Genomic DNA, 22,868 nt, shown 5'->3' on the forward strand with positions numbered 1-22,868 from the left:
TCTGTACTTCAAAAGTTCTATCTACATAGGCCTCAACATTGTCCATGGCCATTTAGATACAGCTCTGCGGATTTCTGCGAAGACTACGACAGAATATTTCATCTCAAATTCAAAAGTCCAGCTATTTCACAGTGTAGCGGCTCTTCCTCATTCTTCTCAAGTTGACATGAGCTTGAGTAATTATCAACTCAAGCTTGTTTCACCTGTATACATTAGGTTCTTGTTAAATTGCAAAAAATCGCAATGCAATATCTTAAAATTTTTTCATTATTGTTTTCAGTAGACAAAGATAGGTGGGCAGTCAGCCACACAGTGTTGGAGTGGGTTTCCTTGCTTTGCTGCTTGACAGTCCAAAGACAGAATGTCTCCCATTGTCCCCTTTATCGTGTAGAACGTCATCAATCTAGCAGTGGAGATTTGAACAGTTGTACAATGATCAAAGAAATGTTTCCAAAAGAAAACAAAACATGATTTTCACTGTAGTGAGCAGGCAGTTGGGACTGCTCTGTGCCGTGAACCCATTCTTGCTCATATATAAGACAAAACCATGTTGCTTCCCAATGCTTGTTTAACCAGTCCAACTTATACAACCATGTTTCGCAGAATGAGAATTGGCCGCCTGCACATTGCCATTATATTATGAAACCAGTGCATGTGTCACTCCCTGAACACTTTGAGGGTCACCATGTATGGCTACAACTGCATGTTTAAAAGAATGTACCTTTATGGAATGAGCATCGCTCACACGATGGTGCTGCTACCTCCTGTGAGTTCTAAAAAAAGAATGCTAGAATCGATTTTGCACACATGCCGTCTCTGGTCACAGTATGAGTACTTAGACAATAAGCATACTGGCAGCAATTCAGAGCCGTTTCTGACATTACTGCGGTGATTTCAGGCCTCGTTTTGTCCGCTATGTGTGTCTCATATATGAGACTGTTAATGGGGCCTAGTTACGCATTCCTTAATTATACGCGCATGGAAGCGCCAAGCACCTAGAAGCGGAGAAAAGCCATCTGTGTTTTGGGAAAGCCAGCGAAATGGTACGTGGCAAGATGAAAAAAACTCAGAAAGTTGAGGGGACGTTTAAAGCCAACAAAAGAGCAGGGGCCTATCTAAAACTATGAAGGCCTGTCAGTAAACTTATTAGGCATCTCAGTGCTCGTAATGTGACCTGAGGAGGCGCATGCGCATGTGTAAACTAACGAAGGTGTGAAATAGCAGTAGCAACTTTCCTCGCTTGATATGCTTCACTACTTAACAGGGCTGTATTGTGGCGAAGCTAACGTTAAAAGCAACAGTGTAAAGTGAATTTACGGTGCGCGTCAGCGTTCTTCTTTTTTTTTTTTATTTAACCAGTCAGATAATTTAACCAGCTTCGTTGTTCCTGTCAGGATCGAAGTAACGGAAATCAACTGCATCACATGCTCACTTCTGCACTCGCCCGTTTTAGACTTGACATTGTCACATACACCATTAAGGGTTATGAGTTGCACAAACCCCGATTGCTATCTTGTTTCTGATCTTTCAAAGCATTTCCATGAAATGCTGGCCTGCACTGTTGTCTCATAGTCATGCAATACGTTTACAGTCAGGCACTTGCAAGCAGACGATACCACCTTGCATGCACTTTTCACGAGATGCACGATAAGTGATTACAGTTTTTACTCGCATAATGAATGCATTAACATGAAGTAAGCACCCCCCACTTTTCTAATCAAAATGTATTTTTTCTTTTCCTCATATAGTGAGCACATCCCGAACGCTTTTTAAGCGCTGAACAAACGGTACGGTGTGGCATCCTATTTTATGTGCAGCACTGCACGCTCTGCTGCATTTGCTGACATGCAACATTGACTATTTTGGACACAAGGGAAGAGTGAGGAGTGAATAATACCGTTTTCACAGAGCCACTTTCGATTGCAATCGAATATGATCCGAATCAAAATTCTTGACTGCAATTGTCTCTCAATCATAGCTTAAACAAAGGATCTAATTGCGAACGAAAAATTCGATCCCGTTCGAGTTTTGATTCTGTTGTTGGCAGCTACACTGATGGCTACGCGTGAAGCGGTGATCAAGTCATGTGATGTAACGGAGCAGTGTGGCATGGTGCGACTATGAACAAAGAGGACGATTTGGCGAGAAGAGCTTGCGGCTGGTTCAGGCAGCCATCTTGTGTATGCTGCATTGCTGCAGTTTGTAAATGCCCTGTAAATACACCTACACTTCATTAATTCTGCCCCGTGTCATTTTGGCGGAGGCATGGGGTAGCCCTAGGAGACCACGAAGCTCCGCAGCAGTCATCGCCTCGGTATTAGCATCATGACAGAGAAGGTGGGGCCTGCTCCAGCAGCGACAACCCCAACCCCAGAGTGAATGATGGTCAGTCACTATTGTGAATGCCCGGCCGTGTAGATGTGGACGGAACTTCTGATTGGCAAAGACGACTGCTAGACACTCGAGTTCAGTAACAGTGTAGTTTTTCTCCGCTTTTGTAAGTGTCCGATTAACATAGACAATGACATACTGACGGCCAACGCAGATCTGAACAAGCACAGCACCAAAACCCACACTGCTGGTGTCAGTATGCAGCTCAGTTGATGCCTCCGGATCAAAATGCCACAGAACCGGTCCAGAAGTCAACAAAAATTTCAGCTGTTGAAATGCCAACTTGCAGTCAGCAGTCCACAAGTATGGGGTGTCTTTGTGAAGGAGAGACGTCAGGGGAGAGGCAAGCTGTGCAAAATTCTTGATAAAGCGCCGGATATATGAGCAATGGCCCAAAAAGATTTGCAGATTTTTCACCGTGTGTGGCTGTTGGAAGTCGTGAACTGCTGCTATCTTTTCAGGGTCTGGTCGTATGCAGTTTTTGTTGACCAAAAAGGCTAGTACGAGGGCTTGACACTCACCGAAATGACATTTCTTCAAGTTTAATATAAGGACAGTTTGCTGTCGGTCAAGAACGACTGACAGGAGCTGACTGTGCTCGTGAAATGTCCGGCCGTAGATAATGACGTTGTCTAAATAGCACCTGCAAATTTCCCATTTGAGTCCGCAGAGCATGGTATTCATAAATCGCTCGAATATCGCTGGAGCGTTGTATAAGCCAAAGGGCATAACGTTGAACTCAAAGAGATGGTCAGTTGTCACGAAGGCTGTCTTCTCCTTGTCTGAGAAGTGCACGGGAATTCGCCAATATCCTGACTGTAAATCAACACAAGAGGAATATGATTCAGTGTGGAGGCAGTTGAAGGCGTCCTCTATTCATGGTAGGGAGTACACGTCTTTCTTTGTGATGGTGTTCAGGCGGCGATAGTCCACACAGAATCTCCATGAGTTGTCTTTTTTCTTGACTAGGATCACAGGAGCAGCCCAGGGGCTACACGATTCCTGGATCACTTCTTTCCGTAACATTTCTTCGACCTGCTCGGCGATGACTTTTCTCTCTGAAGGTAAAACACGATAATGCTTCTGATGAATTGGCACTGCTTGCCCTGTATGGATGCGGTGTTGCATACGGGACGCCGGTGGTATATAGGACGCTCATTGGTCTTGAGCAAAATAAAACACTGTGGCGTAGCGAGCGAGCGCTCCTTGAAGAAGACAGTGCTCACTAGAAGACAGCAACTTGTTAATTATGTGCTTAAAGTCAGCAGAATTATCATAACTGCAATGAGGGTTGTATTTTTTTTCGGCAGTTGATATTTCGACTGTTTCGATGCTGACAATGACTTGTTCGTCAAAACTGGCCAGTTTAAGTCCTAGCGGCAACGTTATGGATTGGGTTGAAACGTTCACTGTCCACAAATGAGTACACCCATCAGTGGTGACAATGAGGGAGTGAGGGACTATCACATTTTTCTTGAGCGCATTGTTATAATCCTGCTCGGCTAAACCACAACATGAACCCATATGGAGGTGAGAAGTGTTGACAGGTACAAACATTGCAGTCTGAGGGGCAAACACACATCTTGCAACACGAACAGAACGTCCGCGGCATCATTGGTGTTATCTGTCATTGAAGTTTGTGCGTTGCAGCGAAGAGAAACTGTGCCAGTGCCCCAATCCAAAGTTGCCCCCCACTCGCGCAAGAAATCAATTCCTAAAATAATGCCATGTGTTGTACGTGCAAGCACAGTAAACTCACTTCGAAATGTCTGGTCTCCTATCATAACTGAAACAGAACAGGCCCCAAGTGGGCGTAAGATTTCCCCGCCAGCTCCGCGGAAGGTAGCGTTCCGATCCCAAGAAAACATAACTTTTTGTCCAAGACGATTTTTGAAGGGCAGGCTCATAACAGAAACTGTCGCCCCGGTATCAAATAAAGCAAAAGCACGCACATTGTCAACTAAAACACACACTTTGTTTTTAAACATTATTGCACAAGGGGCAAAATTGTTGTCTATATTGCGGCCTCACCCCCATCGGTCGCACCAGTTAGTTTCCCCAGCGGCGGCAGTGACAACGAGCGACGACGAGGTGACGGAGAGCGCCGTTGTCGTGTTGGTGGTGGTGTAAGGCTGCGCTCAGAAACGAAAGAGTCACTGCGGTTCACGCATCCCTGCTGCACCCATCGGAAGGAACTGGGACACGGCCAAGACTCGTCAGCGGGCACGCGGGGTGTATAGGCATTAAACCTTGGAGCATGCTGCTGGCAGCGGTGGCAATACCTAGCAATGTGTCTAGGCAAACCACAGCTCTAGCAAATGCCAGAGTCGCGGCTTGTCGCGGGTGACACCAATGACATGGGTGCCAGAGGTAGAAATGTACTCTCAGACTGGTTTTAAAAGGGAAGAGCCTGCGGAACAAATCGTTGTGGTGCATCTTGCCGGCATCCCAGACTTGTCAGTTGCGGTGGTAAGTTGCTGCTCTCCAGACCATCAGCATAGGTTCAGCGAGGCACTCGGTAACTCTGACGTGCCCAGGTGGCCAGTGGCACACGAGAGGTATCGTCAAATGCACTCTGATGGCACACATGAGCATCGTAAACAATTTTAAGGCATTCAAGCTCTTCTTTAACCACTTGCCGAATAACCGAGGAGATGTCGTCATGGGCTGGGACAGACACATTTGCAATAGTAGTGACATTGTCCAAGCATCCGAAGTTTGGTCCAATCCTTCTCATTTTCAGCACTTCAAACGCCCGGCAGTGTTTCTTCAAATCGGACAACTAAGATCTTCCTTCATTATAAGAAAATTACAAACATCTTCAGCGATTCCTTTAAGCAGATGTCCTACTTTGTCTTCGTCTGTCATGGTGGCGCTGACAATTCCACATAATTTCAAAGCAGCCTCTATGTACATTGCACAAGTTTCACCAGGTAACTGAGCTCATCAAGAAAGCATCTGCTCAGCCTTCTTTTTCTTAGAGATCGGGTCCCCGAAGCACTTGGTGAATTCTTTTACAAAATTATCTCAGTTTGTCAGAACGTTCTCGTGGTTTTAAAACCAGAGGAGCGTGGTTCCAGCGAGAAAAAAAAATATCATTATCGTAGTGCTCCAGTGGTTGTGGTGACTTACTCATTCGCCTGCCCCGAAAAGGTGGGTGGCTCTCACAGCAGTGTCAAGTAGCCAGCCTGCCTTGCTTGATTGCTGTCTGGTTCGCCACAGGTGGGGTCGTCATTGCCTTCTCCGTAATCTACTATGTCCGCTGCTTGTGGTCATTAAACGGCCAGGCGTCTACTTCATCGAACAGTTGGTAGAGCTGGGTCGTCCAGGATTTACCCCGCACCTCCACCAAAGATGATACAAAAGATGTAAGATGTTTATTTACAGGGGAAACGAGGTCTGGGAGGAAGCCACAGGCAAGGCCCAGCCGGTGCAGAGTCCCAGAGATCATGCGCGCACTCACTATTTATTCTTTCTCTGCCTCAGTCGCACAGTGCTGCGACATTATTTAGATGATGTGAAAGCTTTTCGCCCACATTTGCGAGTCACCTTACATGTCTGTCAGCCATTCTTGCTGTTTTACCACGCGCCAACCTGCAACTCAACTCATCCAAGTGCCACTTTGGATGTCGCCAGACTAGTGTTCTCAGCCATTTTGTCAGTGCTGCAGCAGTTCAATCTGAATCTGAAATGATTTGCGCCATGCAAAATCTTTCGATACCGTCATCCACAGCAGATATCACAAGCTTTGTTAGACTGTGCTCCTATTTTCATTGCTTCATCAAGAACTTTGCCAATACCACCCACCCGCCCACCGACCTACTCAAAAAAGATATTTCCGTCTCATGGGGCACTGCACAAGCCAAAGCCTTCACTGCCTTTGCCTGCTTGCCAACGGCTCTCCCTATGCTGGCTCACTACCACCCATCTGCTGCTACTGAAATTCACATAGATGCCAGCAGCCATGGAATGGGAGCTGTTCTTGTTCAACAGCAGAACAAAGCACAGCACGTTAATTGCATATGCTAGCTGCCTTCTCTCGTCCACAGAACAGAAGTTCGTTATCACGGAACGCAAGTGTCTGGCGTTGGTTTGGGCAGTAGCCAAATTCTGCCCTTAATTATTTCACCATCCATTTTTTGTTTTCACTGATCACCAGCCCTGTGCTGGCTCTCATTGCTTAAAGACCCAACTGGGAAACTGGGTCGGTGGCACTGTAATTCTGGCCATTTACCCAAGGACGCCAACTGTCTCTCCCGTCACCTGGTCGACAGTACAGACCATGATGGCCATGACACCGATGCTTGCATCCTGGCCATTTGAAACTTGTGTGACATTCGCAATGAACAATGCTGTGATGACTCTTTAAGTCTCCTCATTGATCGCGTAGCTTCTGTGCATCCTCAACTCGCTATTAGCACATCCATACTCTGTGAAGGCGTTCTGTTCCAATGCAACTTCTGCCATGAAGGCCCAGAACTTTGGCTTGTTCTACCACGACATCTTCAGGCAGCAGTTCTTGAGCAGCTGCATGGTGCACCCAGTGCCGGCCACCTAGGTGTCTCCCGTACCTAAGACTGTGTACGACACTTTTACTGGCCCGGCCTGTATCGCTCTGTGTGCTGCTATGTTGCTGCATGTGCACTCTGTGTCAGCACCGCAAATGACCTGTTGTATTACCCACTGGATGCCTACACCCTATTGATGTCCCTTCCAAACCATTCTTTCACATCGACATCAATCTCCTAGGCCCTTTTCCTACATCTAAAACCGGCAACAAGTAAATCGCTGTCGTGACTGACTACACATTGCGTTAAACAATCACACGAGCACCGCCGACAAGCTGTGCTACGGACTTTGTGGATTTCCTTCTGTATGATGTCATACTACATCACGGCGCACTCAAGCAGCTGCTCACTGATCGTGGCCACACCTTCTTGTCCTGTGTTATCGAAGGTCTTCGTTCCTGTTCTGCCGGGTACAAACTATCCACCACACATCACCCACAGAATGGACTAACTGAGCGGCCTAACCAGACATTGACGGATATGCTATCCATGTATGTTTCTCCAGACCACAGTGACAAGGACAACGCATTACCCTACATGATGACCTTTGAATGTAATTCGTCCCATCACGAGACCAGCGGTTTATGTCCATTTTATCTGCTGTTCAGCCGCCAGCCAACTTTGCCCTTCAACACACTCCTTCCACCCGCAACCAACATTTTAACCGAGTATGCCCGCAACATCTACGCACAGGCTCACACAGCTCGCCTCATTGCCCACTTGCGGCTCACTGCCTCACAGGTTGCACAGAAGACGAGGTGCGACAGCCACCACCAGGACGTTCGTTTCTTCCTGGGGTCTCTAGTTCTTCTATGGATGTCATGCCATTGCATCATCCTGTACTCCTCCCGTGTTACACAGGGCCTTGCAAGATCCTGTCCCATCTCAGTGATGTAAACTTCGCAGTATCCCCGCTGGAATATCATTCATTGTCTGCCCCTGTGCCCACTGATGTTGCCCACATGTATGGGCTCAAACCTTACTTCACTGTGATTTTGCCCCCATACACAATAGCGGCGGCTTTCCATGGCGACTTTCCAACTGGGGCATGATGTTATGGAGCAGTGGGGAATGGTGTGACCATGTACAAGGAAGACGGTTTGGCGAGGAGAGCGTGCAGCTGGTTTGAGCAGCCATATTGTGTATGGAGCGTTGCTGCAGTTTGTAAATAACCTGTAAATACACCTACGCTTCACTAATTCTGCTCTGTGGCAATATATGTGCAGTGTGCGCTTTCATCTGTTCTGCTGATTGACCTTCATGAGCTGACAATAGCCTACAAAATCCATCTGCCTGTATATCTAGGAAAACCCTTCTTTATATTGGAGAAATACTGGAAAGAAAAACTTCCTATGGAATAAAAGATTGCCACAAAATGTGGTGGACTATTAAACCAAACATCTCATCTGATATTCAGTACAATATAACTTCATTACTTCTTCAGCTTCGGAGGGTAGAAGGCACTTGATTCTATTCAACAGACATTCTATTGATAAAGAAATATGGTCCAGACTTTCATATAGGACTGAGCTGTAATCAGTACCAGCATACTAATTTGGTGTTCGCATACCATACTGTGCATACTGATTCCTAGGTGCCTAAGTTACTGATAGCTTGCAACCTTCTTGTTATGCAATGCTAGTAGACCCCCATGCATGTGCAGCATCTTGTTTTCTTGTACAAAAATTTGTAAGCATTAAACTTTGTGATAAATTTTGTGATATTCAACATTCGGCTTTGTTCGGCTTTTTTAATTTCATTTATTCATGCGTTCATTTATTTACCCTTAAAGGCCCTAGTGAGGCTTTACATAAGGGAGGAGCAAGTACAAAGACTTTGTGCAAAACTGGAAGCACAAGACAATATAGGCAAAATGTCTTATCCAATATTCACTTCGAAATTTACTATTCGGTATTTGCACACCCCTAGTTTATTTATGTACTGAATAAACTGTGAATACTCCACACTTAACATTTTTTTCCCGCTCTAACATTATTTTAAAAATACGTAAAATATTTTTCTTTCTTTAGCGCGATAGCATTAAGGGCCCCGTGTCACATAAAATCTGGTATCAGTGTATTGCGTCGGATGTCGTAAAGCGAAAAATCATTCCAAACCACAAGCATGCAGGCCCTTGGCATGGCGCAGAGACGTTACTGAACTAATTGAATTCCTCAAAATAAGATGCGTCAGAAAAGTAGTCATGTACGACTTAACACATCCTACAGCAATGAAAGCCTTAGACTGTAATTTGAATACACCAGAAAACATAATTCTGTAACGCGGAAACTCAAATATAAACCCCTTTTCCAGCTTTTCTACCATTCATAGAGCGGTGTACTGCACTCGGTACCTTGCAACACCACCATCCAGATGGTGCTCGCCTCTGGGCATCCACAGCACATGCAAGAGGCTGCCCTTTCTACCAGAAAGCTTGCCCACTCGCCTTCGTGAATAGCGTTCGCTGCCAGCGTTTCCCAGTAAACATTATGGTCACATAAGCTGCAGTTTCTAGGAAGTGTCAGAAGCAGTCGGGGATCTTTGAATGCTGTAACGTTCCACTCTTAAAGGCGAAGCTTAAGTGCCCTTCAAATCTTTCTGTTGTTGAAAGAAGTCATTCTGAAGATTTCAAAAACACAACTTAAAAGGAACTGACAATCACTAAGCTAATACGAAGCAGCCAGGACACTCAAGTACTCACATGCACTTGCTGCAGACAATTGACAAGGCCTCCAGGAGGGATTCCTGACAGTTGAAAAAACAAAACAAAAAACCAAGGGCATTTGGTGATGTAGAGTGTACACGTGATGCTAACATTCAAGCATAGAAAATGAGCATCAGTGAACACAGCGGAAACACATCAAGTAAGCTTGTGCCTAACATCTGTGTGTGTACACTTGTCTGTCTACACCGTTTATTCTATACACTGTGGGGGCTCTACTCTGTGTGCGGCTAGGGCTAAAAGCAAGCTCCAGATCTAGCCCCACACAGTCGTTCTGTGGTACTGCCCAACCTGTAGCATGTGTAATGACAGCTATGTCGGGTCGAACGAATAAGGCAACCAGCGGCGTCAACTGCAACAATGTTTATTGCTAGAAGCAGTACAAAACACTGGCAGAGGGAATTCCTCTCTGTAATAAGTAATAAATAGGCTTGCCTCATTGCCTGGCATAGTCAGGCAAGCGAGGTCACTTACAGGTCGCGGCGGGTAATCCAGTCTGGCACGTTAAGGGTCGGGTGTCAGAGAGAGAGAGGGTCTCTCCTGGTGGCATCCTTTTATACCTTACCTTTTGCAAGGGGAATGTCCTGTTCGCCCATCGGATACCTCTCCTTTTCTCGCGAGCCGGATCGAGGGAAAGGGGTACATGCGTCACAAGAGGAATGGAGAAGGGGAGGGCACGTAGTGCCTCTCTCCCATGTCTACGCCGGCTAGACGCGTCCACCACCAAGTGCGAACAGGACGACGCGATAATGTGGGAGGAAATTGAAGTGGGCGCTCCCCACAACACTTGAATATGTAAACATTAAGGTGCGTGCATATTGAATAAACTTTGGCATTCAATTCACATTTAATTTGAGAACTTAGTACAGTAAAACCTTGTTAAACCGTACTCTCTTAAACAGTAGTTTCGTTTTAAAAGTAGTAAAGTCAAATCCCCGACTCAGCGGCCATTGAACATAATGTGTTTTGTATCCGCATAAACCGTACCGGCTTATTGCGTATGTATCAGTTAACACGTAGTGCTTCCACTTTTCGTCGGGCAAACACGGCGGTGCTTCGTCTCCATTGGGCGGCTCGGCAGAACAACAAGTCTCAGAAATCAGCACAACGGCCTCCAAGCACCCTGTGCGTTTGTGTGTGAAGCCACTTCAACATCAACATCATTTCGGTGCCATCCTAGAGAGCGTTGTGGCGTCATGTAAGTGAAGACGCGTGTCACGCCGAAGCTCGGATAAGAAAGACGCCAGGTGCTCAGCATAGAAGAAAAATTAGACATCGTCCGTGCTGTCGAACGTGACCTGAAGAAGTAGGCGCTGGCACGCGACAGGGATCTGCTGTTGACTACGATTTGTGGCATTTGGAATGCGAAGCAGTTGCTCAGCAGCGCTGCTGCGACCACGAAGAGATATCGGCTACGAGGTTCGACTTTTCGCCATCGTTGCCTCTGTGGTTGCCGAAGTGCCGACTAGCGACAGTGATGAGGACGACACGGAAAGCGACAGCACGGGCGATGCAGGCCCGACAGTGGCAGAAGCTGCACGTTACGTCAGCTTTATGAATGCAATCGTCGCGACAAGAACAGCACCCCGCAATGAAAAGGTGCCCCGCGACTTCTGCAACACTACCGTCGCCTGTGCACGTAGAATATGTAACGCCAACGAAGAATCTGCCATGCGAGTGTTTGCCGAGAAGAGGGGGCTGGCTGAAAAGCTGGCTCACAGCTTCAGTAAGTTTGAGGCCACTGTTGTCACTGCTAGGCCACCGCGGCATCAAACAAAAATAGCACGTTTGTCACGCAAAGTAAATAAATACTGCATATTTTTTCCCCTTTCATCGCACTCTCTCCAAGTTCCGTTTTTGACAGGTAAGTGGGCGATCTCATGCTATTTCAGTTAAGCAGTACTAACGTTTAGTACATTTGTCAAGCTCCGGCCAACTACGGTTTAATGAGGTTTCATTGTATTAGAATTTGTCGAATACTCACTTCTGATTGAATACACGTATAAGGGATGACAATGCTTATTGGAGTATACAACTAAAAAAACAAATGCCTGTGGCAAACCATTTGGTTCACCACTGCACATGCAAATGACTTGGCCATTAACAATTTCACGAATAATCTATTTAATGAAACAATTGTTTTTTGAGCAATCTCAACCTGTTTGCGTGCCATTAAAGCAATATGCAGTGTTGCAGTATCATCCACTTGGCTCCTTCAACGAACAGAATAATGTACCTGCACCTGGCAACATGCTGTGCTTCTGTTTCATTTATTTAGTTAATTGCGATGGTGCAACAGATATAATCAACTCTCATTAACAAGCTTCATAGCTGACTGGACCTCTAGTTTTGAATGAGATTACCCTATCTCCCAGTGTTGCGGCTGTTTTGTGAAATTTTCGTTGGTGCATCTTATACACCGGTGCTACCTATATACGTCTCTTTCTTTTTCTTTTATGCGAAGCATATTACTAGAGCTCAACCCAGCTCCTCAGGCGCGGCGGTGTCGCCTTCAATACCACGTGACACCGTGACGTCATGACAGAGGAGAAACGGGGCTCCAACTCGCGCCGTCGCTCGCGGCGTCGCCTTCAAGGCTGACCACGTGACACCGTGACGTCACGACAGAGGAGAAACGGGGCTCCAACTCGCGCCGTCGCTCGCGGCGTCGCCTTCAAGGCTGACCACGTGACACCGTGACGTCACGACAGAGGAGAAACGGGGCTCCAACTCGCGCCGTCGCTCGCGGCGTCGCCTTCAAGGCTGACCACGTGACACCGTGACGTCACGACAGAGGAGAAACGGGGCTCCAACTCGCGCCGTCGCTCGCGCCGTCGCGGCGGTATAATAAGCAGCTGCGCTTGTTTCTAGGTGGCTTTGGCTCAACTCTTGCAAGATGGGCTGGGTGGGAATCGAACCAGGGTCTCCGGAGTGTGAGACGGAGACGCTACCACTGAGCCACGAATACGATGCTTCAAAGCGGTACAAAAGCGCCTCTAGTGAATGCGGTGTTGCCTTAGAAACAAGCTGTTTCTAAGGCTCAGGCGTGCGTCGCTTGCTCAGGCGCACATTTCGTTGCCACGCCGAACGCTGCGTTGCTCGACGCTCACCGCGTCCAATGCGGGGTGCGCAGTCGCTGCGCCGTAGCCCATTGTCTTACACCCCTTGGCGGGTCGACGGGAACGCTGTCGCGTTCCACTCTTGAAGGCGAAGCAGAGTAACGCATGAGTTGTTTCTTCGTCTAGCCGAACCAAATATAGCCAAGCAACAGCAGTTCACCAGGCTAAACAGTGGTTCAACAACTAAAATAAAGGCTAGTATGCTTCGCATCCTGGGCTTAACCTTAGCTAAGCCACAGCCATTTTTTTTTTTTTAAATTGCCGTCACAATCGGTTTGGAAGACATTGCCCTGCAAAACACACTGGGTTGTCTTCCTATGACAGTTGCTACGGGTTGTGTGTGCACTATGGAGGTACTGGGTTCTTTTTGTGATCCGAGTTGCGGAGCACACTGCGAGGATGAAGCAGCAACGCAAGTGGCGGCAGGCCGTGAGTCGACCGACTCTGAAGTCGTTGCATCTGACGATCGTTTTCAAGATACGACGCACGCTGCTGCGCAAACTACACAGTTGCTACCAGAGCACAAGCCGCCTCCCCTCCCCCCTCCCGTGCTTCCTGCTCTCCGCCCTTGAGCGCGATTCGGCTCACCATCGCACACTTTCACTTGCACATACAGCATATACGGCATGTGGGGACGATGTTATCGCCCTTGGACTTTATATGGTACATTGCGTGACCACGACAGGTGAAATGCACCTGGAGTGTCCATATCATTGCTTGCGCGTGACCTGCATTCATGAAGTGAAACATCACTGTATTTTTTTTTAATCGCTTACCAAATGAACAGGTGCGTCTTACCGTATTTACTCGCATAATGATCGCACTCGCGTAATGATCGCACCCCTGAATTTTGTCGTCAAAATTCGATTTTTTTAATTTCCCGTGTAATGATCGCACCCCGAACTTGCCGCAGCGATATGCCGTGTGCCAAGTCTAGCTAATATTGATCGCGTTTACCATCTGTCGAATGCTACGCGAACGACTCAAGACAAACCAAGCAGTCTGCACGTACCAAAAATTCTTAAGTAGATGCCTCATTTCATTACTTTCATCACTTTCCGCACTGCCATGACTAAAAGAAAGCTGCAACCAAATTTGCCTTTATTATGTGTAGGCTTTATAATGGTTGTGGTCAACAACAACAAAAAAGGCGCCTTTCGATTCGTCTCATCTGCACTCGTGGGCACACAACAAATCGCGAGCGGCAACGATAGTATCCACGTTTACACTGATACGTTAAAAGTGTACCCTATACATACACCGAAGCTTGTAACACAGCTAACATAATTACCCACCCTTAGCGGAAACGTGCCGTATTAGGATAGTAGTGAAGACATTGCCGCAGTTTCCGCAGCATGCCGGCCGTGTGTTTCTATGTCACTGGCAGCTAAGCGCGGCCATCTGTTTCTGTCCCCTCAAAGTGGACATAGGTACGTTATTGCCGCAAACTTGCCGATATTAACAATATTATTAATAAGAAACTGTTTCAATGCACGCAATGTACTCACAAGAAGAAAAAAAAATCGCGTTCGGCGCGTTTGGCTTGCTCCGCCGGCCGCCATTTTTTTTTTGTGTCCCACAGCAAACGCGGGACGAAAAAATTGTTTTGTTCTTTTCGCAGGAAATTTAACCCACGTAATGATCGCACCCCTGATTTTGCGTCAATTTTTCTGACAAAAAAGTGCGATCATTATGCGAGTAAATACGGTATATACCGGTGCTACTTATATATGCTTTTTTTTTTTCTTTTTGGAAAAACTGCCGTTTTGAGGGGGGCGCGACTTATGTAAAGGTGCGAGTTATACATCGGAAATGCAGTACATGTCACAAATAGTGTAAATAAGCCACCTCTTTCCTTTATCCCCCAATTTTTTTTGCGAGAGACTCTATATCACCTTTGTTTTCCACTTTACTTCGAACTTAGAAAATATTTAGTATTTGTTTTTCAAACATTCATCTTCCGTTCAATTAGGAGCTTCGCCTATTCCTCCTATTAAATGCTCCTGCAACTAGCACAACGGCCAACACACCACAGCACTGGTACAGTGGTGCTCTAGCGTTCTTTTACCAAACATAATCAAGTGTTTTTCATACTGTGCTGCATTATCATAAAAGCCAGTCATTTTCACTCTTTTTTTACTAGTCCAGAGCATTGGTTTTCATTTGATTTCGACCATGTACACAAAGTTCAATAATTAAACTTTGGCTGCACTTTAGAAACAAAAATCCCCATTTGTGTTGTCTATATCTGAACAGAATGTGTTAACAGCCAGTTCAGTTTCTTTAGCTGCTGAATCATTTCTTTAGAATCAGCACACAGACATAAAAATTGAAACAATGGGAATGTAACAACCTGCTCTGATGTCTTAATTTTTATTTGATTATTTGTGCCCTCATGTTCAGTGCCCCCCTGTTAAGCCTGTTACACTAATACTAATCTTGATTCCCAGGAGATACTGGAACCAAAAGGTAAATCATCTGCCACTTGTTTGCAATTACCATAAGGAGCCCTAATTAATGTAACCACTCCTTCCTCAGCCTTTAGATGTGCCATGACAGCTATATCCTCTTAGCCTAACCTTGCCCGTCCTTAACATCGAGTTGATCATTGTTGGCTCCTTGCTGGTTGAGATGAACAAGTTTGTGTGGACAAACCTAAATGTGCCTTATCCCCTAGCAAACGAGAGCGTCTACCTTCTGCAGCTAAGTGACAAAGTGGGACAGAATCAGGACGCTAAATAATGTAGAAAACAGATTCAAAATTCAGCATTGAAAAGAAAACCACCACATATTGCTGATAAAGAATCAAAACACCAAACAGTGTGAGTAATAGACAGGAGGAGAAATCAACAGACAATCGTTAAAGTTGTCTATCGTTCAATGGCTGTCCTCTTGTAGAACAACAGGGAGGCACCAATGCTAACGCCTTGCAGTTGTTCAAAGAAAGATGAAATAAAAAAAAGCAGCGAGGTTAGCCAGAAAAAGTTTGGTTTGCTACCCTACAATGAGGGCAGGAAGGAAGGCAAACATACAGGGCAGGTAGAGCACAGGCACACAATGACAGCACAGGGTCACATGCAAGACAATGAACACCATTTGAAGGCCAACAGCAACATAATTTTGGGGATAGCGTAAAAAGTCCACTTAAGATAATGTACGACAAAGGAACCTATGTGCAAAATTTGATGTTTAAAATGATGGACGCGTCACAAAAACCTTGCAACAAAAGCTGCGTTTGATACCGACATTGAAAAAAAAAAAAAATTAAACCATTGCCGCTCGCCAAGTGTGACACATCTCCTTGGCATGACACCGGAGATCAGGTGCCACCCCAATGCTGGTATTTACGCCTTAGCCACTAACCACCAAGTGCAAGCGTCGTCTGCCTAGGTGCTGTTTAAAGGTTTGCAAATAACACAACTACACCATTACTACCAGCCCTAATGCTTTGCCAAGATTGCTTCAGTGATACATACTACTTATTTATAACCAAAGTAGTCAAAGTGAGATTTCATTGCAGTCAGACTGTAAGGCTATACGCTGTTTGTGCTGGTCTTGTCCTCAAGAATTGTAGCAGTATTTTTGTCGCCCTCTGCTGCAATGGCATATGGGGTCGGTGTTACCACAGTTGCTGGCAAAAGAATGTGCGAGTCTCCTGTTGCTAATGTGCTGAAGTGCTCCTGCTAGTTCACTAAGAATTTTGTACCTGGTCCCTGACCTAATGTACTAGTAATGCCTCAAAAGCCAGGTTTCCTGCCCTTTTCTCAATTGTGGGAAGTCCCCCAACCTTTCCCTGCCAGGTGCGTCCCGGCAGTGCAGCCAGCAGAGATCGGATCACAGTCTCGGCTTGGCACCACTCGAGCGCAGCTCCGAGGGTGCGGGCCACGGAGCAGGTCACAGCTGCACCCTGGCGTCGCAGGGACCAGACAGCACAGCCCAGGGCCTGGTTGACCAGTGCTAACAACTCGTTCAGGTAGAGGCGCACACCAGATTCAGCTCCTGCATAAAACAGAACAATGTTAATGGCTGGTATGCATGCGCGATGAATTAAAGGGAAACAGTAAGTCAGTTTAGATAGATATGGCAGTTTTGCAAAAATCTATGTTATTTAGCTTCACTGCAACAGGTAGATTATTAGGAGAGAAAATGAAGTTCAACATTCCACTTCTTGAATTTTGTACCGGGGGCCAAGTGCCAGAACGTCATTGTGATGCTAGCCAGAATACGAAAATGTTGCCCAATCTTCTGTTTGTCAGAATCATTTCAAGAAGGCCTTAGAGCACCTAAAACATGCCGGGACTGTAGTAGTAGTCTTTTGCCAGTGAGGGCAAATTTTCATTACATTTTTGTGCAATCATTGCCTTTATTTTTATCAGTATAATGCAGGTTGCTGACTGCTTTCAAATGCTATGGAACTTTACCAGCATATGGCAATCACATACGCTGTAATGATCTCGCACACGCATGTCAGTCATGCCATGTTAGCAAGATCGACGGCGTTCACTTTCGTGGCTTGTTCTGTACTCCACACCTTCCTTAGTCTTCCGCACCCAATGACAGTTTGAAAATTGTTTACCTCTGCACCCTTAATTATTCAGCAGCAGAACAACCACCGGCTGTCGAGAAACATACAACCAGCACCGAGGCTTGGAAGACAACCCCACTTTATTCTCCTGGAATGTGCTTTTTGTGCAGTTCTTTAAGCAGTCACAGAACAGAAAAAATAAAAATAAATTCGAGTCCTGAAAGGAAGCATGAACAGAAAGCAAGCACCACAGATGGCATACCTTCAGATTGCACTATACAAAGTAGCTTCGCCACCTCAAAGAAAGGTAAACTCATTCCCTTATCTTGGGCAAATCATGTCCTGATGTTTAGGGATTTGCAAATATAGAAATTTTTGAATACGGACTGAATACGAATACTTAGCTTTAAATATTAAATCGAATATTAAAAAAATAATAATATGCACATACATTTGTTAACAAGTTGGGGTAATTTGTTATGTTGAAACATTGCAATTGCATTGTCTGTGTTAAACAGCTAATCTAGTAAACCATAGAACTAAAGCATTGCGCATTCGCCTCATGCTAACTTGGAAAACTTAGTAATTCCCACTAGCTGTACCTTCCAGCCTGTGCCTTATTGTACCGCATCAAATGCCCGCAAACTCAGAGGCATTTGACTCTGTTCCAGTCATCATTCATTGCACTTGCTGTCAAGCAATGAGCTCAGAATTGGGGGCAAGGAAAAAGAAAAGGAATAAGTTCACCTTTGCTGTTTGCAAACCCGTGCTTCTTGCTACTGAATGGCTGGTTTTCTCGCGAAGTTCACATGTCTAGTGGCTAAGTGTGCTTTACATGTGCAATTTCGCCAGCAGCATCAAATTATCTTAAAATTCAGCATAAAATCGCCCCAATATTCTTATGTTAGGTAGAAAAAAAATGCTAAGAACCGGGTTTGCTCCCGAACAGCCAGCAATATATTCAATTTGATTTGAATATTCGTATACAACAGAATATTCGAAGTTGGCAGAGGGCTTGAAGCCTATTTCACCACCGCTGTGGGTTGGCCCAGTATTGCACTATCTCCGGGATCAGCCCACGGTTTTTGCACACGCAGAACGAAAATGCACAAAATCCTAGCCATAAACAGCTTCACTGTAAAAACATAAAAGCTGAAAAGAAAAAAGGCATATCTTGGAAGTGTCAGCCTTGGAACATGCTAAGTGCACAGCTATCTGCTACTGAAATGTGCACAATACAAGCTTGTAAATTATTCAGGTATGAGCACTAAGCCAAAAGGAACGCTCCCTATGCGCCACATGACTGCAGTAATAAAGCATGATGTTAGCTTTCTCTTTTCATGCTCACCTTTTGCATTTAATTCTGCGTGGACAAATACAGCATTGTGGCTCTCAAGCTCCAACCTCTCCTGCATGTGACGATATCAATAAGGCGGTGGTGAATCAACAGAAAGTCAAGCGATCAGCAGTGCGGTGGCACCAACTGAAGCCAGATTTGCTTTCCGATTTCGATGATGCGCTAGAAAAGAGTGATAAAGATGATTCTAAAAACAATGAAAAAAAAAAATTCGAACCTCTCGGCAGACCTACCGTATCAATTGTTGCGTTCCTCCCTTATGTGTAAAGGTACGACCCTGAGACAAAGCAATAGCCATTACAGTAGAAAAGCCCAATGTCTCCAAGACGGAAGAAAAAAAGTAAAGACAGTTCCACGCAGACGAAACCGCCAGAACAGCAAAGCTGGTGGTCCTTTTCTCAAGTTTGAACTCGTGTTTAGAATGATTTTCATGAAAATCTTTTGTCTCGTCGTCGTTTTGCTAGATTCGAGCTTCAGTACAGGATTGCGCACACTCTTCAATTGCGTGAGGTTGTGATCAAACCACAGTTTATCACACACCTTGTAGCTGTGGTTGCATTCACGTTCGAAGAGTTATCTATTGAACCGCTCGTCGGCACCCTCCATGGGAGGAATCTGTGTCGACATCTCTTCTCGGCCTCCCTACCCTCGAAGTTAGGGGTTAGCTTGCCTCTGCTGGCACCTCGCTTGCTTTGCCTTCTCTTGAAAGTGGAGGTTGGCTTACCTCCACCGGCCCGCTTGGCTTGCACTTCCAGTTCTCGATCCTCGGTGGCGACGGCTTCCCTCCGCTGGTGCTTTGCTTGTGCTTCTTGCTCTCGAAGCTCAGGATTCCCACGTCAGCGCTGCTGCTCTCATGCGAGCTCTGGCATCATTGTGCATTTCTTCATCATCTATATATTATCATCATCATGTGTGTGCTCTTCATCTTCATCTTCATAGCACATGTGGGTGCATCATCAGTGTGAACTATTCCGAAGGTCCTTTTCTGTGTCTCTCAAACTCAATAAAAGTAAGCCCTTATTGTGATATATATTGTAGCGGTAATGAAGAACGCCACAAGTGAACGAAGAGGAAGAGAATGGCAAGCACAACAATAGAATATAGTGGGACAGGAGCTCTGGAACCTACCCCTCTGCCTGACAACAGACAATGGATGGCGAAGGCCCAACTTTAAACAGCTCCGCTGTTCAAAGGTAAAAAGGTTAGGCAAGTCCACAGCTGGATGAAGTGCACACTCACTGTGTTTTTCGGGAATCGCAGTATTGTGCAACAAGAATTTGTCCCAAATGGCCAGACTCTGAACAGCAAGTTCCACTCCCAAGTCTTGGGGCATCTGAGGGAGGACGCTCGGCAAAAATGGCCAGAACTGAGATGTATGAAGAGCTAAATGTTGCACCATGACAATGCACCCAGTTCCAGAGCACTCCATACAAGCATTTCTTGCTGGAAACAATATGGCTTCTTTTTCACATTCATCATCATCATCATGTGGGTGCTCTTCATTTTCATAGCACATGTGGGTGCATCATCAGTGTGAACTATTCCGAAGGTCCTTTGCCGTGTCCCACTATATTCTATTGTTATGCTTGCCATTCTCTTCCTCTTCGTTCACTTGTGGCGTTCTTCATTACTGCTACAATATATATCACAATAGGGGTTTACTTTTATTGAGTTTGAGAGACACCAGATCTGGCTGCCACTTATTTCATTCTCTTCTTAAAATTAAAAGCCTTGCTCGCTCCAAGGTGTGGGGTTATGCCCTGCGTGTGGCTAGGGCTGAAGGTGAGCTCCAGATCTAGCCACACACAGTCATTCCGTGGTACTCCCCAACCCGCAGTGTGTCATCACAGCTACGTCGAATTCAAACAAATAAGGCAACCAGCGGCGTCAACTCTAACAATGTTTATTGCTACAAGCAATAAATGACTCTGGCAGAAGGAAGTCCTCTGTGCAATACGTAATAAATAGCATTGCCTCGTTGCCTGGCATAGTCAGGCAAACAAGGTCACTCATGGGTCGCAGCAGGTAATCCAGTCCGGCAGGTTAGATTGAGGTTGGGCGCCAGAGAGAGAGGATCTCGGCGCTGTTTTATACCTTTCTAACTTCGTGAGGGGAATGTCCTTCTCGCCCATCATATACCTTCCCACGAGGTGGGGGATGGGGGGGTCGCGAGAGCAAGGGAGACGCAGCTGAAGAGGGCGTAGTACGGCTCTCCCTAGTCTACGCTGGCTCTTGACGTGTCCACCATGTCTGACTGCGACGACGCAGAGGAAGACGGGCGCATGTGCTCCCCATGCCTCTTCCCCGTAAGAAGACCCCTGTATGTTGATGCTGGCACCTAGGTACACCCGCAGGGTTCAGGCACCCATTTGCCTAAGTTCCCGCCAAGGTTGGCGACCAAAGAAGCATTGCAGATGCCGGCTTGAGCGTCGGGCTGGTGGTGCTGTAGCCCTCAGCTGGCAGATACTTGATGCCGATACGAAGATGCCTTGTCAGTGACACTGCTCGGGCTTGCGAGGTGGGATCGTAGTGCGCACTTGAAGGTGGCTCTCCATGCCGTGCCCCAGGTGTCGGCTGTGCAAGCCGGGAGGTCGCGTGCTGGGTGCCGGCTAGTGGTTCATGTGGCTCCAAGGCTAGCGTAGCGCCGTCAATGCCGCTGGTGTATCAGTAGTGCCCGTGAGTACTGCAGGCAGTTCGCATGGCCGTCTCTTGTTTCCTGCTTCTGGAAATTCGATTTGTCCACTGCCTGTAACGACATTGTGATGAGCAGCATGACTGGCCGGATCCGGGAACACTGTCAACGCCCATCACAAAGGGAATAGTTGCCAGCATCATCAACGATTTCCAGCACAGGATAATCACTGCACTGGTCTTCACAAGTCTTTGGTCAATGCACACACCGCCTGCAAACGCGTTGAAACATTAGCGCCACATTCCTGTCGTGGGCTTGAGTGATTGCTTGAAGACTGGAACGACGACTCGTTGTCCATACTCAGCGCTCTGCTGTTGCTAGTCATTTGCTTCTGGCAGGAACTATCAAGGTGCCAGCACGATGTGGCTGTGTGCTCACGCAGTATGCCGTGTGACCAGGACTTACGAATGTTCCTCGCAGTCATCGGACTACGCAACTAAACAGTCGGATCACTTCCACCTGCTACGCAAATTGTAGCACGGCTACGGGCTCGCTGTTTGGTCCTGGCTGCTCTCTCTCACTGACCGCAGTTGAGGGAGGGTCTGATCTTCATCCCACAGCTAATCACACGGCATGTAATGTTTCAGGTCGCATACGTGTACTGGCCCACCGATTGGTTTTCCTTTCATGTTCTCAAGCCACTAAACAAGCGAGGAAACCTTCCCTCACACTTGATATGGCCTGGTCCACTTCGGTGCGAGTGAGGCAGCGAACTGTTTGCTAGAATCACTGAGAACGTGCTGGCGTCGAAGCACCAGAACGCCCACTTTGTAGTGGATGTTCCGATGCGAGTAGTTGTACTTCGCCTTCCGTTGTGCCCTAGCAGTGCGAAGATTATGGCGTGCTTTGTGTAAAGCTTTTGTCATCTTGGCACGTAGGGGCATCGCGCAATCAGCTCGTGCTGCCGGCACGACTGGCATTCCACTGTAATCCGCGAGAACCCTATGCATTGGATTCGGCAGCTCTCTTCCCAGTTTGTGAGAACAAGGTGCATACCCAGTCGAGCAGCTCACTGTCGATCGCAATGCAAACCCGATCTCTGGAATGTAGGTATCCCAGCCCTAATGCCTTTCAGAGAGCGCGACAAGCATGAGCTTAATATTGCCATTGACTTGTTCAGTGCGGTTCGACTGAGCATAGTAGGTTGTCATTTCCTTGTGCTTAATGCCAAGTGCAGCGGACTAGTCAACGAAAACCTTCGCAGTGAAGTAGGATGCATTGTCCGTTACCAACTGCTCCAGGAAGCGAAACCTGGTGAAAGCCTCCATCAACTTATCCATGATCACTCGTGCCTTCAGCTTTCGCAAGGGGCAATGTTCTACCCATTTACTTAAGTTTTCCGTGACTACCAGCAAGAATTCATTCCTGCTCGGTGTGGTGGGATATGGACCCATGACGTCACACGGCGCAATTTGCCAGGGAGTCTAGCTGTCAATAGGCTGCAAGAAGCCAGGCAGTCATCCGCCTCGAGGCTTCATGCTTTGGCACACATGA

At 46.5% G+C, this 22,868-nt stretch overlaps 1 protein-coding gene across 2 annotated transcripts in view; it reads right to left on the reverse strand.

Moving 5' to 3' along the window:
- The window catches only part of LOC126539960 (proteasome adapter and scaffold protein ECM29), a 467,228-nt gene that overhangs the window by 33,302 nt on the left and 411,058 nt on the right, over window positions 1-22,868 (reverse strand). For both annotated transcript variants that reach the window (XM_050186788.2, XM_050186787.2), the window contains exons 38-39: window positions 16,588-16,799; window positions 9,661-9,704 (exon numbers count right to left, since the gene is read on the reverse strand). In XM_050186788.2, the coding sequence (XP_050042745.1) occupies window positions 9,661-9,704; window positions 16,588-16,799 (256 nt within the window). The remainder of the gene's footprint in view (window positions 1-9,660; window positions 9,705-16,587; window positions 16,800-22,868) is intronic.

The sequence above is a fragment of the Dermacentor andersoni genome, chromosome 2, assembly GCF_023375885.2.
Source record: "Dermacentor andersoni chromosome 2, qqDerAnde1_hic_scaffold, whole genome shotgun sequence".
Classification (NCBI taxonomy): Eukaryota; Metazoa; Arthropoda; class Arachnida; order Ixodida; family Ixodidae; genus Dermacentor; species Dermacentor andersoni.